At 37.4% G+C, this 19,739-nt stretch overlaps 1 protein-coding gene across 2 annotated transcripts in view; it reads right to left on the bottom strand.

Moving 5' to 3' along the window:
- Positions 1-974: 974 nt before the first annotated feature.
- The window catches only part of galt (galactose-1-phosphate uridylyltransferase), a 35,828-nt gene continuing 17,063 nt past the window's right edge, over positions 975-19,739 (bottom strand). The window contains exons 8-12 of one of the 2 annotated variants that reach the window (XR_002062789.2): positions 13,611-13,743; positions 12,498-12,581; positions 11,844-11,877; positions 1,773-1,927; positions 975-1,318 (exon numbers count right to left, since the gene is read on the bottom strand). Coding sequence is in view for 1 of the 2 variants with exons in the window: in XM_003444445.4 (XP_003444493.1) it covers positions 1,268-1,318; positions 1,773-1,927; positions 12,498-12,581; positions 13,611-13,743 (423 nt within the window). In the remaining variant the exon portion in view is untranslated. The remainder of the gene's footprint in view (positions 1,319-1,772; positions 1,928-11,843; positions 11,878-12,497; positions 12,582-13,610; positions 13,744-19,739) is intronic. The other variant, XM_003444445.4, reaches the window with a different exon arrangement.

Genomic DNA, 19,739 nt, shown 5'->3' with positions numbered 1-19,739 from the left:
ACACAGCATGTGGCAATTTGTGTGGTTTTCTGTTAATTATCAGCTATTTGGCTCTGTTTTAAGGCAGCGCTGATTATCCCAATAAAAAGAAACGTGTTTAGGAAGTAAAGATGAGCAAGTCCCGTTGTGACACTGCAGTAATTTTTTAAGATGAATAACGAATGTCTACAATGGGAATTATCGTGTGCAGCAACATGGTATGAATATGAATACCCTGCTCTAATGTTCTGTAGCTACACACTGTGCCATTTTTTCTTCGTCACAACTGAAAAAGACCTGAAGCCCCCATTTTTAATCAATCATTAATAATAAAAATGGATCAAAGAAGGCCTTTAGCAAAGTCATACTCACTGTTGATAAATTCTCTAAGGAGAAAGGCAATGTTTACTACTGTAAAGGTTTTGGCTACATCAAAACCTGAAAAGGAGACTGGGAAGGTAGTGGTGTTAACTAAAGCCTTGTCAATTCTCAGCCTAAACCAAATCATCCCCCTTACTTTTTAAACAACAGTACCATCTACTGTTATCATAGTGAGAGCACACCTCATTTAACATGTCACGAGTACAGTACTTACTGTTGTGTTTCGTACTGTAGCAGGTAGAACATTTTATTTCACGAGTCCTCTAATAGCTCTAATTTGTCCCACATCACCACTGACCATAGATTTAGTATCAGAAAGAAGGATAACTTCTCAGTGTTGAACGTTAAGACATTATGATTAAAAAACAGAAAAAAACAATAATAATGAAAATAAGAGTAGCACAGTCTTAGACCTAGCCCAGTTTTTCAATATTCTAGTGAAGACTTTCATTTGACTAACAAAACACTCTGTGTTTTTGTTGAGGAAACGCCTTTGTGGCTGAACACTTTCCAATATAACCACACAAAGTATTTAACAGAAGGGATGTGAGGAAGGGGAGAATACTGTTTGCTCTTTATCTTCTTTGAAGTATAAAGGAGAGGTTTCACACACATTTTATTTAAAGTCCTTTATTACAGTCAGAAATCCAGTACCAAATTTTGTACATGTGTACTGAATATAGAAAATATTCACATATTCCTTTGATCGGTGCATGTAGAAAAAGCTTTCGGCCCTGTGTCGGAAATGGTACTTAACCATGTAACTCTGAGACGAGGTTTTTGTCTCTTGCAAATGCGACTGTTTGTTTTGTTTTTTTTAAAATAACAAATCTTTTAAATACATGTCTTCCAACCTTCACACAGTTTGTTACAATTCAATGCCTTTCTTGCTCTGGTTTTCATGGATCTATCTGGTTTTATAGTGCTCTTCTGGCAGGTTTCTTAGCTTCTCGGCAGCCTAAGGCAACAAACACAAAGTTATTATGCAGTTTGACATAGTTTTTATGCAATTTTATGGAGTTTTATGCATTTTCAAAGCAGAAGCATGAATCAGTTGAATCCTGTACTTATGTTTTTTTCTTTTTTTTGATTTAAAGACATTAGCTTTTTATCCCCAACATTAATATTTGCAAACATATTTGGAAATCAAAAATTAAGGTGTCGGTCCCATAATAAAAATGACAACTTTGACTTATGATTGAATATTATCCAGTTTATGATGCTGAGCTTCTACTTACAGTAGTTACTCACTATAGGAAGCTTTGAGTAAAAAATAGTTACTATGACATTTGACTGTAGTCTGGATAGGCTCAATGGAGATGAGAACAAATCAGAAAACACATTACGTTTTGTACACTGCAGAAAGTTCATGTTCTCTGCTCGGTATAAATGCATGTGCATAAATGTATTACCTGTTCAGGGGTGAGATCTCTTTGCTCCTGGGCGAGCATCTCATAACCCACCATAAACTTCTTAACTGTTGCTGAACGCAGCAGAGGTGGGTAGTAGTGAGCATGAAGCTGCCAGTGGGAGTTATCTTCTTTTAAATATGGGCCAGTAGGCGCTCCTGGAAAAAAAGAAGACAGAAGAGAATCTTGAGTTGGATTGTGTGAAATGAATGGACCCCATCTCAGGTGACAGTTTTGTCATGTTTTATTTGCACAATACGTCTTTTCTTTTTTCTTATGTTGGGAGGTCAGCTTTTTTAGCTGCTTCTCCACTCCAGACTCAGCTCCTCTCTCGAGCCCCTGCGTCACTGAAATAGGGAGAAACTAATTACTGAGTAGCAGCAGCTGCCCTGCCAACCACAGCAGCACTGACCCTCAAGCCCGCTGCACCACCCCTCCACAGCAGTGGAGACAGAGACCACACCCCTGCTACAGATTGAGACTACAGATTATTCAGAAAGATTAAGGTTGCTAATGTTCAACTTCTTCCACAACCCTAGAGACCTGAGACTTTCTATATATGCATACTGATGCTTTCATATTGATAGGTCCACAGATCCTGAAGAACCTTGTGTAGGATCAGTCTGAAGAATAAGAATGAAAGCACGATAATGTTAAACTGTTAGTCTGTTGTGGTGAAACTGTTTATGCTCGTTTCTGTGAGAGCCAGTCTGGTCTAGCGGTGACATGGAAAATCAAGAAGGCAAATCAAAGGACAAAAAGGATGCCTATGCTAAGCAGCCATGAAAAATATATCTGACATATCACATCAAGGGCTTGGTGAAAGAGTCATGAATGCCTGCTCCTTTATATTTTGATGTTAAGACACCATGTTTCAAGTCTAGGAACTGTAATTTTCGAAGGACAGTATGACACTGCATGTTAAAATACACTCACTAGCGTCTTTGTTATGTACAACTTGCTAGTAGGGGTTGGACCCCTTCCCTTCAGGACTGCCTCTGTGGCACTGATTCCACAAGATCCTCAGATATTTTGGTCCGTGATGTGAATGTCTGAGTCCAGCACATACCAAAAGTACTGCATTGGTTTCAGATTTGGTGACTGTGGAGGCCATATGAGTACACTGAACTCGTTGTTATTTTCAAGAAACCAGTAACGATGAGCTTTGTGACATAATGTGTTATTGAAAGCAGTCCATCAACACCAACAGCCTGAACAATTGATACAAGATGGGTGGATCTATGCTTTCATGTTGTTTATACCGAATTCTGACCCTAATATACAAATGCTGCAGCAAAAATCGAGATTCATTTGACCAGTGACCGTTTTTCCAATTTTCCACCATCTAATTTAATGAGCCTGTGCAAAATGTAGCATTAGTGTCCTGTTCTTAGCCGACAGGATGAGCAGCCAGTTTGGTCATTTCATTTGGCGTTTTTGTTTAGATACCTTCTCTTTTTCATACCATTCTCTGTAACCTCTAGAGATGGTTGTGTGGAAAAATCCCAGGAGATCATGAGTTTCTGAAACTCTACTCAGACCAGCAGTGGATCATGCGTACCTAGCAAAGTATCTTATTATTTATTTCCTCAGTGTGCCTGTGAAACTACGAAACAAATAAATACACAAGCACACTCACACATTGACGAGAGCACAATCAAGAACACTAAAGGGTAAAAATATGCACTGCCAGCTCACAACAAGCTCATTTATCTCTGTGCCATCCACGCTGTGTCAACAAGGCGCTCTGCTCATTAAGCACTTTGAGCTGTAGATCTTTAATTTACCATGTTAGTTAACAATCAGTTAACTAACATGGTAAATTAAAGAATAACCCATGATGTAGTGTAACAGAAACAAAAGCCTCCCTCCAACTTGGGCTTTTATGAGGACATGCTTTCTGATTTAAAAGAAAAACAGTGTGCAAATGTGCCTCCTGTTGCTGTTCAGCTGGGTTCAGATCTGGTGACTCACAAAAGCAATAGCTTATAATTACCATAACTTTCATGGTCATTCGATCATTTGCATTCATCATGTTTGTCTGCCATTTAATTCTGCCTTTTGCCTTTAATTTGCTACCATCTGCATATGTAAATTCATAAAACTTGCAGAAAATTGCGAAAACATTTGCGTTATTACATCGAGTCTCTAAATCCCCTAAGTGCCAAGACCAACAATACATACTCACTGATTTATGAGTGAAGCATTTAAATAACTTTTTGTATCTTACTGCAAGGTAATTAAGTGATCAGGGAAGAAAAAAATGCAGTGGCACATATCTTTGCAAAAGAAGTATGAAATATCCCTTGGGACATTGTACTCGCAAAGAAAGCTTCTCCTTTTGAGTGAGTTTCCTGACAATGGGGTCTGATCAGACACAGATACAGATGACAAGAGGGCGACATAAAAAAAACTAATGGATGGGGGAGAAAAAAAAAGGAGGAACAAAGAAAAGCCTGAAGCAGTCAGATAAAGAATGAATAGAGACAGATGTTCCTATTAGAAGACAATTACCTAGCTTTAAATCGTCTTTGGGTGTGTTTGCTCTGCTGGCATGCGTTTCAGTATATTACTGGGTGCATTATTTCACAGTTAACAAAGTTACAGATATTCCTGGATATGGGGCCACAAATCAGAACAGTTAGCAGTGTAATTTTCAAAGACAAGCAATAACACTATATATCTGACAGATGTTTTACGACTACCATACATCACTGTTACCCTGCATACTGTGGTCCCAGTTTTACTCCACTCCCTAAGTGTCTGCCTCAATCTGTGTTCTAGTCCTTTACTCAGCCTGTTAATATTGTCTGTGATGTGCTACACATCTCTCTGCAAGCCTCCTGAAGGAACAGAAAGGTAGTTTAATATAATGTATTATTTCCCAGGTGACTCAAACAGAATCCACCCAGTCCTCCATCTTTCTGTGTCACCACTCTGACACTAATAAGCCCAGCACTAAATAATAAGAGCTGGCTTCTGCCAAATGAACTACAATAAAGAAACAGGTAGAAACTGATATGAAAGCTATGTGTTGTATACATAGAGTGAGAGGTCAGTGTGTTTAAACAAAGTTTAAAGTAAAGTTGTTGCCTATAGGACTAGAAGGCTTGGGGTCAGTGATCTAACTATATGTTTTAAATTATATAATGCTTAAAATAATACACCAAAGAACTGCACAAACATAAGAAATTGAGGGTAAAGGGGGAAAAAGTCCAGGTTTAAATTCCATTGAAATGTCATTGATCTGAAATGAGCTGTCTATTTTAAATATGTTTAAACATATGCATGGAACAATAGTTAAAAGTATGCTGATGTGAATGATGTGGAAAAAAGTACAACACACCATGTTGACAAAGCATTCATAACTCTCTGAAATCTTTCAAGATATACAAAACGTAGCAGGAAACAGGCAGGCATTTAATCCCCAGGCCTCATCTGCAAGTACAGAATGTGTCAATAAAAACCTGCCTATAGGTTTTTGGGTAAGTGCACACTACAAAACTGAACAAAATATGTATTAGCTTAATATTCTAACATTTAAAGGCCTAATTTTGAAATACGGTGTCTTAATTGTTAAACTGAGACAATTCTCCAATGTATCAAAGTCATTCTGTTTGCTAAAAAATAAAGGTGCAGCTACTGAGTCCCTGCTTACAACCTTCAACACATTGCTTTAACTTGACCTGAGTCTTTTAGACTCTAAGAAATGAAACAGACTAGAAGATTAAAGTCAAAACTTAACACAAGATCTGTGGGATCTTTCACCATGGGCAACTTTAGAGTGCTTCAAAGATTTGATATCAAATAAAATAAAAAGAAGAAAGTGATTCGATGACTGTGTCCTCTGGTGCCCTCTGTCCTTTTCACCACACTGCAGTTTGGGTGGGAGTGTTTCATCTCGCCTTTTAAAACTATCTTTCATGTGGGCTGCCTTGTTCCTAGTGACCTCCTTTAGAAAAAAATGATAGCATGACAACTCAGGTGGTAGGTCTTAAAAATACAGGATTTCATTTTCTGAAACTGATCTGTCAAGAGATATTTATGGACCAAAAACTGGCTCTCTGGAACATAACAGACTACTTTCCAGTCAGATTGCTATCAAACCCTTCCCTGGTCTGAGGATGCTAATGGAAGAAGACATAAGTCACAACAAAAATTAAAAAATGGGGAATTACAACAGACCAAATACCAGTAGACAGTTGACCTTTAAGCTAAATGCTAAATTTAGCATACTGATATACTCACAAGGACAATGCTAACTTCATAATTTCATGTATTGAAATGAAAAATCTGATGTCTGACAGGTACTGTGTCTCAGTATTAATTTAATGTGTTACTTGGTTACTTACTAAATGCAAAGACCAGATGAGACTGATGGGAATACAGTAGTTTTGGTCATCATTAATAAAATATTGATTTTGTCTTCTCACATACAGTCAGTGAGCAGTGAGATTTCCTTTCAGTAAAACAACTCACAGGGCACAGGTGCTGCAAGGATTGAACCGGCAACCTTTAGCTTATACAAGGATCACTCTGTCCACTCAGCCATGATAGCACTACAGTCCTTTCTGTCATTCATCACCTTATCGCATCACTGCACTCTGCTAACCTCTGTCCCAGCTTGAACACGATGCAAGGACATTTCTGTGGCTTGACTCACAGTATGTAATGTATTTCCTTTACTTTCTAAAGTACAGGTTACTATCAGCCAGTTCACGAAGCAGCTCAGTAAAAAGCAGAGAACTTTCTGGATAAAGTCTGAAATCTTGTTTTTGTGTACAAGTTGCTTCTTCACCTCGGAAAACTTATTTTGGATTGATATTTGATATCCAATATAAATTGCAAAAGTGATATTTTTCTACAGTTCCCACAAGTTTATTTTCCTTTTCACTTGCTATGTACTCCTTTGCTGCTCTGTCATTTCCCTTATGAGTTATAAATTACGGGGAGGTACAAGAAAAATGGGTGCAGCGTTGAAATACATGACAGCAAATAAACGTTAGTTAAACTGAAAATATAAAAGAGCAGCAAAACATTTAGAAGAGCCACCTGCACCATTTTATAAATATGTAAATTTATTTCATCACAAAGGCAAAACATGTCTTCAGTTGCATGCCAAACCACTGCCATGTATTCAATTCGCAATGACTTGTTACTCAACAACAAATTCAGCTTTCCTCCAAGAGGATCAAATACCTTTTCTGACTTTACAGCTTTTTTCTTTTTTTTTCTTTTTTTTTTCTTTTTTTTTAGCAAAAATGCTCTACAGACATTACATGGACGAAAAAATAAATAAATAAGTAATGGGCCACCTACACCTAAAGGGGCTTTTATGATATCTCATTCTAAGTCTATTGATTTGACTGCTTCCACTCTTTTGGGAATGAATTACACAATATTTTGGAGTATGTTTATGGGAATCTTTGCCCATTCATCCAGGAAAACAACTCATGAGGTCAGACACTGCAAGTGAGATCCTACCGTCCAACAACAATCTCTGTTCCAATTTATCCCAAAGGTGTTCTGTGGGGTTAAGGTCAAGGCTCTATGCAAGCCAGCAAAGTTCTTTCTCACCAAAGACATCCAACCATGTTTCATCCAAATTTGGAAGCACAGAATTGTCTAAAATTGTAAACTAAAGTTTTGAGATTCACCTTCACTGGCACTTAGGAGCACAGCCCAACCCAGAACTAAAACAAAACAAAACAAAAAAACCTCAAACAAAATAGCATCCCTCCTCTGCCAAACACTATAGCTGACACAAGGGTTGCTTAGTCATAGTCAAAAGGATTGTCATGATTATTTTTGATCAATATTGAGATCATGATTATTTGTCATGATTATTCATTGATTTTACTGACAGAATTTGTTCATTGCATCTGTAAACAGAACACTATCTTCACATCTTCAGTGGATCTTTTTGATTTGGATGGACTGTTAATGTTGGACAATTTATATTAGCAGCAGCTGCATTGCTTTTCTTGGCCTTCAAGCATTAGTTACACTGTAGTTTTGTAATTTGTGTTTCCAGGCAGTTGTGTAACTTTGCAGTGAACTCTTTGCATATGATTTGTTCTTGGTTAACATCACTTTTGCTCAGTCCAAAGTACTTATAAATAATGGATGTTTATCCACTTCAAGGGAAAGTTCTTCAACTTCTGCTGTGGCAGACATTTGAACTTTGTTGTACATCTTTTTCTTTTTAATGTATTGTTACTTTTCTAGACTGGTGCAGGAAACTTCAAGCTGCATGGCACAGGAAAAAAACTGTGACTGGTATACTCAGGGAAATATTCAGGCAGTGAATATTTAGGGGACACTTTATTTGCTTTTGCTTTGTGTTCTGTTGGTGGAGTAGGCAATTTAAACATCACTTGATGATCCTCATTTAATTTTAAGAAGCCAAAATCATGATTAAGATTAAAACTGCAGCCCTAGATGCACAATTAATCCAAAGAACATACTTCCATTGCTCAAGGGTCCAATGGTGGATGGAGTGCATTAAACCACTCTATAATGTAATGCTTTCATGCAGCTGCTTGGCCATGGAAACCCATGTCATGAAGCTCTAGCCATTGTTCTAATGTTAATGCCATAGGAGGTTTGCAACTCTGCAATTGTTGTATCACCATAACATTGGTGGCTTTATGCACAATGCTATCAGCACTCAGCGACCCTGCTCTGTATCTGTACATGGTCTGCCAGTTTTTGACTAAATTATTGCAATTCCTAAACATGTCCACTTCACAATATTAGCATAGCATAGCACAGCACAGCATAGAATAGAGTAGAATAGAATAGAGTAGTCCTTTATTGTTATTCTACATGTACAACAAAATTGTAGGTGCTTCACACCAACTGTGCCAGAATAAAGTATAAATAGTAGACAGTAGGAATAAATAGCAAACAGGAAAAATATATACAATCAAGAGGGATATATACAAAAATAAGAGAAAGGCACACATTGGAGAACAAAATAGTTACAAATTGCTTGAAGGCAGTGCAAAGAAAAGACTTGGTCTGAAAAGAGTCTGCGTGTGAGTGGCCTGAGTGGTTAAGGTTACTTAGACCATAGCTCTATGCGGCAATGCTGGTGGGCAAGGGGTAGGGTGTGGGAAGACAGTGTTTGTTGACAGTCCGAATGGCCCACGGGAGGAACCTATTTGTGAGTCTGGAGGTGTGGGACCTGATTGACCTGAGGCACCAACCAGAGAGCAGCGGATCAAACAGGTGGTGGGCGGGGTGCAAGGGGTCACTTGTGATGGCCCTGGCTTTCATGAGACAGGAGAATCCAGCAATGGTCTCCAGGGGCAGCGGAAGGCAGCCAATGATTTTTTGTGGTGGCAGTGTTAATTACCCTCTGCACAGCCTTCCTGCTCTCGGTTGTGGCTCCAGAGTAAAAACACCCAGGCAGTAGGAGAGCACGATCTCTACCGAGGAGCAGTAGAAGGACAGCAGCATCTGGTCCAGGTTATTCTTCCTCAGGACACAGAGGAAGTGCAGCCACTGGTGGGTGACCAGAAACCTGAAGGTGGAGACAGATTTCTCCCATTCTCCAATTATAATGAGAGGAGAGTGGACCTGTCTGTCCATTACGAGTCCTTTTGTTTTAAGGATGTTCAGCTTTGGGTTATTTTCTGAAGTTCTGTACTTCTACCCTGTACACTGTCTTATCTCCATCAGCGATGAGCCCAACCACAGTGATGTCTTTGGCATACTTGACGATGAGGTTGGTTAGGTGGGTAGGTGTGCAGTCATATGTGTACAGGGTATCTGGTGCTGAGTGACAGTGGGGGCGAGGGGTGGGGGTTGAGTCGGACTGATTGAGGCTGGTTTTTGAGGAAATCTTTGATCTAGGAGCAGGTGGCAGGGGAGGTATGGAGGTGGTCCATTTTGGTGTAGGGGTGGGCGATATATCAAATATACTCTATGTATCGCAGCTTTTTCCACGTACGATGGTTCAAAAGGCTATATTGTAACCACTGAGTATAAATTGCCTTAGCAATATTAAGCCAGTCTGCATGTAATTCACTGTGGGGGGGTTTCTCCCACACACTGCGAATGCATCATTAATTCCCCTTCCCAACCGGAACACTTTTTACCTAGCATGTGTGTTTATATACTACTATAGGGAAAAATATGGTGACAGTGGGAGTTTTAAACAAGCAAGGGAATGAGACTCGATGTCGTTTGGATTTCACAATGAGGATGTCAAACAAAATGTGGTAACAGTATAGTCATTTGTGAAATATCTCTGTGTGCAACCAATGGTTAAAAAATCGTTAAAATAAAATATTTCAGTTCAGTCTGATTTTTTGTATTCAAAGTAGAAAAAAAATATTCAATAGTCAATTTAAACCAGTGCAATTTTAGGCACTAAATGGTTGAAAATAACATTTATTTTTGGAGGTCGCCCAGCCTTATTTTTGTAGAATTTGGTCAGATCAATGAATATATATAAGGAATGGAATTACACAGAACGACTTGCTGCAGTGGTGGCATCCTATTGCAGCACCGTGCTCAGTGAGCTCTTAAGAACAAACCATTCTTTCATAATTGTTTGTAAAGACAGACTGAGTGCATGACTTTATACACCCGTCGCAAGAAACTGAATAAAGCATGATTAAGAGGTGTGTCTCAACACTTTCATCCCTGCACAAAATGGTAAGCAGACAAAGTTAACTGCAAAGCATGCTGATATTTCCCCAAAGGGAACCAAAACAGAGCTAAAAGAGAGTAAATATGGAAAACACTGATTGCCAGGAAACTATGATTCTGAGGTGATTACATCTTATTCCTACCCTAACTGGCCAAAAAAGACAATTAGAAATCAATCAAATGTGTTTAAGTAGAATCTCAAATCAAAACTAAAATGGTAAATGCTCTGTATTTGTATAGCACTTTACTAGTCCCTAAGGACCCCAAAGCGCTTTACACAACCAGTCATCCACCCATTCACACACACATTCACACACTGGTGATGGCAAGCTACAAAACTAAATGTTATCTATGATAACATTCAGTCAGTATGGATTTATTAAAAAAAGAAATATGTTAAATGCCAGTCTGGCATTTAACATATGCCAAACTGGAAGAGTATAAATTACACCATGTGTGAGTCCTCTTTATCTGTAAGATCTCCTGTTTTACGTAAGAGACAACAAGGTTGTCTTCTTTGTAGAAGTTTTAAAAATGTAAATATTTCAATGTGTCTGAGTGCACACTAAAGTGGTAACACAGTAAGTGGCTGATGCCAAAGCTGAGACTTTATCAACTAATTTATTACAGCAGAGATGATGAAATTGCAGCAAGAGCTATCTAAACATCAGAAAACGTGTGTTGCACCTTAACGAATATGTATCTTTCCAGTGACATTGGACGAGCTGATCAATATTCATATGTTCATTTTGTGTTGGTGTATGATGAAGTGCCTTTGCAAAATTATGTTGGAGAGAAAAGACCGATCAAACAAGGAGATAGGTGGAAGATTGGGGATGAGAAGTCCTCTGCATGTTAATTATGCCGATCTGCCATTATTAAAAGCATGTCACAGGGTGAACGTTGACTTCATGGAGAAAGGGTGGCACAAATGATTAAATATAACAAGAGGTGGTGGAAAGCAATTGAAAGCTCAAAGAAAAACAATATGAGAGAGAAGGATGTAAGGAAAAAGGCGAGAAGTGGCATCTTGTGTTGCAGAAAATATAATGCATATGAAGTGGAAGTGGGGTGGATTTGGGGTATTAAAAATCTGTGGGGCTGTCAAAAACATAAGGTGTGACAGAATTTTAATCACTCTCCTTCCATATGACTTCTCATTGGTGCCAATTTGGTTTGGTATGAGAAATCATTTAAATACTGACTATGAAAACACTTGAAAACACACATTTTTACAGATTATTCTATAATAACTGCATTAGCTGATCACTCAGATCCAGTCAAATCCTGCAAAATCGATTGGATGGAACTTTACAGTATAAATTGATAATGACCCAAAGCACAGTGCAAAAGCGACCCAAGAGGTTCTCAAGGAAAAGGAATTGGACATCCTTTCAAGGCCAGGTCACTCACCTGATCTCAACCAATAGAGCATGCACTTCGGTTGCTAAAGACAAAACCAACGAAAGATGGACAAAGCACAAGCAAAGTGATTGCAGTGAAGGCCTAGCAAAGCATCTCAAAGGAGAAAATACATCATTTGGTGATGCCCATGGGTTCTAGATGTCAGGCAGTAGTAGTGAAAACTTCCTAATATTTAAAATTATGTTAGTTTTTTCAGTTAATTTTGAAAATGGGGCACTGTATAAAAAAAATGGCTGTAATTGCTGAACAGTTAAGGCAATACATTTAGTAAACCCCTTGATTTAAAGCTGAGAGTCTGCACTTCAATCACACCTTGACTGACTGATTTAAAATCCACTGTGACAGTTCACAGAGGCAAAGATATACAATCTGTGTCATTTTCCAAATATTATTATATGGATATATTATATTATATATTATATGGACCTGATTCTAAATAACTAAGCTGATATGCAAAGAGTATCAGTTTTGTAGTAGTCTACATGTGATTCATCCATCTATTTATTTAAACTAAAATTATCTTGAAAGTTTTCTGCTATCTGTCTCTCACATTTCTTTCACTCTCTTAAAATATCATAAAAATATTTATGCCAGAACTGTTTCTTTTTAATTCCCCCCCGACCATCCCACTTTGTGTCTTACCATGCCAGCCCATGGAGTAAGGAAAAGACACTTCGAACAGATTGTCATACTTGGTCAGTAGTCGCTTCATAATGGCAGCCAGACCTGACAAACAGTAACACAGACATAGATACAATGACTAAATGCAAATAGTGTGGAAAATAGGGAGCATGAATACATTTACATATACTTATATACCTGTGCGCATAGTTAAAAATTAACTAGATGAGGAAGGGAAGCTGAAGCAAGGATGTAAGAGTGGAAAAAAAAACTTTAAATGTGAAATGAGAAACAAATGTGCAAGCAAAACAGCTTTGAACTGAAAAATGAAAAAATAAAAATCTGTATTTTGGAGGAAAACTGGAATATAAAACTCAGAAAAAAGTCCATAATTATTAGTATACAAACAATTACAAACACACACACACACACACACACACACACACACACACACACACACACGACAGATAAATAAAAAAAAATGAATCTGTCACAATTAATCATTAGTTTCACTTCTAATATCTAAAATATGATCTCTTCTTTAATTTTATCTTTATCTATCTCTATCTTTGAGAGCTAAAATATTTGTAACACAGTTCAAAAACATTCTGTCATTGGCCTATATGTTGGAGAAAAGGTGATGTATTTGCATTTTTAATCAAGTACATAATGTCTATAATGTCTTTAATCTTAAATGCATGTAAACCATTAAACCATACTTTAACATTGATGAATTATTTGGAATAGTGTTAACACGAAAACCGAAAGATAAAGTTAATCATTATTTTACAAAAAAAATTGCCCAACAATAACAAAAAATTAAGTAATCAGTTACAATAATTTCACATATTGCAGGATTTGTCAAAGGTATTAAAAGGCAATACTCTGTAATATTCTGTAGTTACATAGTACTTAAACAGCTTAGACAACACTTTATGAACTTAAAGTGTGTAAAAGGGTATAAAATTATATACTTTTTCTACTTTGAAGATGATACATATCAGAAATTAAAGCTGCAGGTTCTTTGCTCAATCACAGTTTCACCTCAGAGAACTCTAAATTGCCGTATCACTCTCTCAGTCACTGACTCTGTAAGAATCCTTACACACAGACAGTCTTAAAACACACACTCACCCTCTCTTTCCTCTGTTGTCAAGTCACTCATTCGGAGGACGTGTCGTCTTGGTAACAACAATGTCTGATAGGGCCAAGTTGCCCAATATGGAACCACTGCCAGCCAATCAGAACTCTCCACCACAACACGTTCCTAAGAGGATACACATTAACATGTTTTAGAGTCTGCAAAGAAGCAGAATTATGTATTACATATGAATAATATGAAGTCTAAATTGCTGATATAAAGCTAAAGTGGCCTCCCAGATACTTTATCAGGTCATCACATTACCATTTTTACAAATCCAAATTACTTCTGCTGTGCAAAAGTCTTTAGCCTCCAAGGTTTTATTTAAATCTCAGTTCCAATAAGCCAGACTTTTTAATATTTTTTTAAAGTTGCCTTAGCAATAGTTTCTTCAGCCTTTCTGAATAACTTTCAAAGCTTTTCTTTGTACATTGGCTGATTTACATTCATTTTCACTCCAGTCCTTGTACCCGACCATTTTCATAGGAATGCATGTTTATTTATTGAGACACCTAACACTAACCTATGAATCATTCAGGCATAAAAAAGACACCTGACTCAAGGGATGACTCAACAGTGTCCCATGTACACCTAACAGACAACAAAGCAAAGAAGCAACATTTAATTGTATCTTTAGGTATTTTTGGTCACGTGCTTTCCTTGAATTTATGAAAAAGCCAAAGATAACACTTTGACAGGCATTGACAAAACTGACCTACAGCAGATAAACAGTATCTGAAAGTCATTTCCTTAAGAAACAGGAAAAAGTGCAGCAAAGACCTGACACAGGACCTGAGAGGTGCATCTGACCCATCTACTGATACCTCATCAGAAATGGTCTCAGTGGAAGAGTGGTTGTCAAGAAGCTATTCGTAAGCAAGAAAAACAACGAGACAAAAATTGAGGTTTGCCAAATTACACAAGAACTGACAAGAAAGATCAGTGGCAACAGGTCTTATGGAGTGATGAATCCAAATTTGAAATTTGAGAAAGGTAAACAGTAAAAGTCTGCAGCTGACTGTAAAATACAATAGAGGCTCTGTCATGGTTTGGGGCTGCATTTCAGGCACTAGTCCTTCAAGAAGCTATGAAGATAGTTCATGCTATATTGAATAATAAAAGGGGATCAAACTAAATGTTGATTTCTCAAGCCCATTAAATTGTACAAACTTAGTTTTTGCCTTATATTGTGCATCTCAATTTGTTTCATGTACCGTACCCATTTCCCATTTTCCTATCAAAAAAAAAAAAAGAAAAAGAAAAAGAAATGACAGGTTGCTTAGGAACTTTCCACATTATTGTATACTGTAATTATACCTTTTATGGTATGTGTCATACAGATACTGTATACCTGTATATGGCTTTTCTCTCTGGCTATTCCACTGTATTACAATAATAACTAATACAGACTAATACAAGCTAATAATATCTAATGACTAATAGTAGTCATTTTATGCAAACAGAAAAAAAAGAGAAAAAAAAATTCCCATGATACATAAAGATATACCCGATGCTACACAGAAACATTCACACTCATGTTTGCGAAACTAAAATTACCCTACACATGTTGAATGTAATAATTTGATCCCTTTAGCTTATTACACTAGAAAAAGGAGCCATAAAGTTAAAAAAAGGAAAGAGAATGCTTTAACAAAGTGGGTTCAAAATGGTAATATAATGGGTCAGTCAGGTTTGGCTGTTCGCAGCAAGTAGCCTAATTATCATAAATTGTTTATATGCAAAATGTGTCTGAAGCCAAGAATTAACAAGCTGATGAATGGGCACAAACAAGCCCTGACCTTGCTATTACAATCCATCAAAAATAGATAAGTGTGTGCGTGTGTTAAATCACTAGCATGAATCTGATGCAACTTGGCTCCATAGTAATCCCAACAGAATACATGCAATCTTTTTTTCTCTTTGCATTTTACTTCCAGGTTCTGTTTGTTTGTTTGTATGTATTTCCTAACAGAAATCACTGCTTAGTTTGATCAAAGCACAGACCTGATAAATTAACACCTCATAGGGTTCTTTAACCAAAAATATGAAGCTAAGATGCCTGTCTGTTGCTTAGTACTACCAGGTGAAGAGTGAATTTATAAGAGCTCGTTTGATGGAAAAATCTGCCTGCTGGAAATCTGAAATATGATCTGTGAGTGTATTGAGACTGAAAAGAACTGTGGCAGAAAGCCAAAATCATGAGCTGCAGAACTGCACGTCTTGGTTTCCATCATCCATAGCACCTAATTGACACACTGCACACAGGCTTGTATGATGTGTGATTTTGCTTGCATAAAAAGACATAGTAGCAGTACATTTGGAAAGTCTCGAATAAGAACTGAATTCAAGTCAACGAGCAGAAACAATCCAAGGATCACTGATAGGCTCTGGTAAATCCCTTCTTCTAACTGCAAAAGTAAAGTTTGTGTTAAATTGATAATGCTGAATGGAGCACTCAGTGAATCACATCTCTCGAAATGGTACTAAAATGATTTTATAGTGTGCTGTGTATAATCATAAGGTTTATAAGAGACAGGAATAAAATAATACGCAGATCAACAACTCAACACAATCCATTGTCAAAGGAAATAAACACACATAGCTTCTCTATACTGGCTTCTTGTCATTTTGAGATTGTTTTTAAATTTTACTTATCACTTTTAAAGCATGTTTTGATCTGGCTCCAGGCTACATAGCAGATGTGTTACCCCGATATCAGCCATCTTACAGCTTTAGATCCTCAAGTGCTGCCCTCCTGGTGTTTCCAAAGTCAAGGCTTGGAATATCCTTTTGAATAACCCACCTGAGTATATAAGTCTTGGAAAATCTGTGACTTGTCTCGAATTAATTCCAAAAAACACATTTTCATAAATTTGCTTTTATGTGATGTTTGTGCTCTCTTTCTTGTTCTTTATTTTGTAGTTATTTGTGTGTCTTTTTTGACTCTCTTGTGTATTTTGTATGCAGTGTTTTCTGTGTCTTAACCTCTGTTTAATTTTACAGTTTTATTTCTGGCCATAACCTCTGGCTTTCTTTTCAAATTTAGTCTTCTACTTGTACTTGCCTCTGAAAGTACTTTGCAAATTCTGTTTTTGAAAGGTGCTTAATTTATTCAGTGTACACCTCGTTTGCCTGATTTTTGATTTCCCTCACTCCTTTTATTTGCAACCATTTGCACATCAGAAATCATAACTTTTATCAGAGTCTAGCAACATACCTACAATCCAACCTGAGCAAAGGGAGTTAGACTAACAGAAAACAATTAAAAATAGTTCAAAGGTTTAAATACTGAACATGTTTCTACCAACATATTGTTCACCCTTGTTGCACCTTCTGTGTGGTGATTGCCGAGTTTTGGACCCCGGATTTCCTCCAGGTATTCAAGACATCCCCCACACCAGCAGAAAATAATGTATTGTGACTCATTCTGTCATTTCCCATCACTGTGTTTCTAACCCCAGAACTAGAGTTGTTGTGCAATACTACTATAAACCTAATTATCAGTAATCACACTTCTAGCCAGATAAGAGTCGGAGCTATAATTCTCCCACAGGTTTGAACAAGCTTGCCCAGAAAGGCATTAGTGCATAATTAATGGATCTACAGGGAATAATGTGCTGTTAAATAACTGTGGGGGGGAAACACAAAGTAATCTAACAGAATCACAAAATGTTCAGTTCTCCTAATCAAGTGAATTTGCTCTACTTAGTGCCTAGAGTAATACCACGGAGACCATGGCTTCTGTTTCACCACATACGCTTTATTTATTTTTATCTTTTAAAAGGGATGATGTAGAGCAACACTGTAAAGAAAATTGTATAATATTTTATAATGCAGATTATTTAATCAAATCAGCATGAGTCACATTTTATGCTGTTGGCCATTAAAAATCTTTTAACCTAAAAACACTTATGCTACATATATCTACATAGTTTCTTCTATTTTTGTTCTATTAACACTGAGTTTTTTTCTTCTCAAGCCTACTCACTTTTTTTAAGTTCTTTTGTCTTCAGTGCTTTCAACAGAATTACAGAGAAACACAATGAAGATGGAAAACTGAGAGCCAGAATGGTGAGGAAAGATTGAAGAGGAGGTGCTATTAAATGACAGAGAGGAAGCGAAGGGTGTCCTAAAACAGACACTTCACGGACAGCAAATCCCAAAGAGTTTTATTCAATTAGCTTAGAAAGTTTTTGTTTCAAAGTCAAGAGTGTCACCTGGGAGCCTAAGACCAATTCAGACTCCTCTAAACACGGCAGTGTGCCAATTTAAGGTCCTGACCACGAGGTCAGAGAGACAGGAGCAAGGAGCCAGCGAGAGGGAGAGAAGGAGAGAGACGTTAGAAGACGACAAGGCTTTTTTGCACACACACTTCTACTTTCACACTGATTTTATAAAGGTCAGTCCCCATGAGTACCTGTCTAGGAGATTCAAGTGTCTACTCTGCTCTTCTCAAAGCCTTAATGCTATCCTCTCTATCTTCCTCACACACAGACACACACTCCCAGTAGAACAGGTCAGCTCATTCCCTGAATGAATCAGAGGCTGTCTGATTTTCGCTTTTTTCCTCTCACCTGCATGTCTTTCTCTCTTTGTGACTTTGCATCTCTGTTTGTGCCTTCACTCCTCTCTCCACTCGACTCCTGCAGGCTTCTTTTGTTCTTCCTGTCTCTCGTTCCTTCTACTTGCTCCTCTGCCTTCATCTTACTTTACTCCTTTCAGTTAATCTGACACGCTCTTCACCCATTCTTAAACTTGAAATACTTTTTTGGCATTAAAAAAAAAAAAAAAACCCACCTTCAATTCAAGAGTAGGATACAAGTAGAAAACTATCACTGTCTACTTGTATGTGATTTTCAGCTGCATTTTTAATATCTAATCAAAATAATAATGACCACAATTTACGGTAAATGAGCAGGAAAATGAACAGTTTACAAACCAAAAGTGAAACTTTAGCAACTAACAGAAAAGAAGTTACGGATCTTTTTATATTTAAAAGGCTTATTTGAGTCTATGCGTGCATGTGCACGTGTGTATGTGTGTGTTCATAAATGTTAACTGATGAATCATCCTAACTAAAAAGTAAAATAAAAAAGTTCAACATTATGGATACAAAATGATTTCCTTTCTTGCAATGACTTATATAAGATGATTGGTATCAGTCTTTCAAGGCCTGTGCACTAAGTATGCAGGTGGTGCTCGTCAGTCTGACTTTGCCCAAACACTGCTGATTAAAAGGAAGAGCTACTCTGGCTACTAAAAAAACAAAAAAAACAAAAACAAAAACTAACTACCACGATCATCACTATTTAATAATGTTGTATATTTATTGTTGTGCACTTCCCTTCTTTAATATATCGAAAAAAGTGAAGTCAAGCCAATTAACTGTCACGGTGTGTAGGTTATACACACACGGTGTGTGAAGTGTGAAGAAGAGGGCCCAAGATCCTTACACAGGATGCAGGCAGGAATTAATAAAAGAAAGACATTTATTTAGAAAGTCCCGACTTTCTGACTTCTTTCTTAGAATTATGAAAAAAGTCAGATTTCTGACTTTTTTGTCTGCAGGTTTTAATATCAATTCACAATCAATTTATAATGTAGACATTGGAGAGTGTAGTAATTTTCATCATCTTGGTAGAAAATATAGTTTGTGATATTAGTAATGTGATATCATTACTTTAATTGGGAATAGTTGCCCCAGTAAATTTACATCAAACTTACAGGTGGAAGTCTAAAACTGAAGGCACAGATAGGTAATCTCATTACAACAAGATCAACTGGTAGCATACTGTATTTTCCGCACTTGAAGGCGCACTTAAAATCCCTTAATTTTCTCAAAAATTCACAGTGCGCCTTATAATCCGGTGCACCTTATGTATGAATTCTGGTTGTGCTTACTGACTTTGAACCAATTTTATGTGGTACACGGCGCTCAAAAATCTGTCAAGAAATGTTTTAGTACGACTTTGGTAAGCTACGAAGCCGCACCGCTTGATGGATTGTCAGAGCATTACGGCTACCATAGTCAAGAGCCTCGCGGAGTAATCTGGGTCCAAAACTCTGTTCTCTTCAGGTCCCAAAGTCAAACGAACACTGGAGCATCACTGAGAGTTAAAAAC

This window comes from Oreochromis niloticus, linkage group LG7 (genome assembly GCF_001858045.2).
Source record: "Oreochromis niloticus isolate F11D_XX linkage group LG7, O_niloticus_UMD_NMBU, whole genome shotgun sequence".
NCBI classification, from domain to species: Eukaryota; Metazoa; Chordata; class Actinopteri; order Cichliformes; family Cichlidae; genus Oreochromis; species Oreochromis niloticus.
This window is presented reverse-complemented; position numbering and strand designations above follow the sequence as displayed.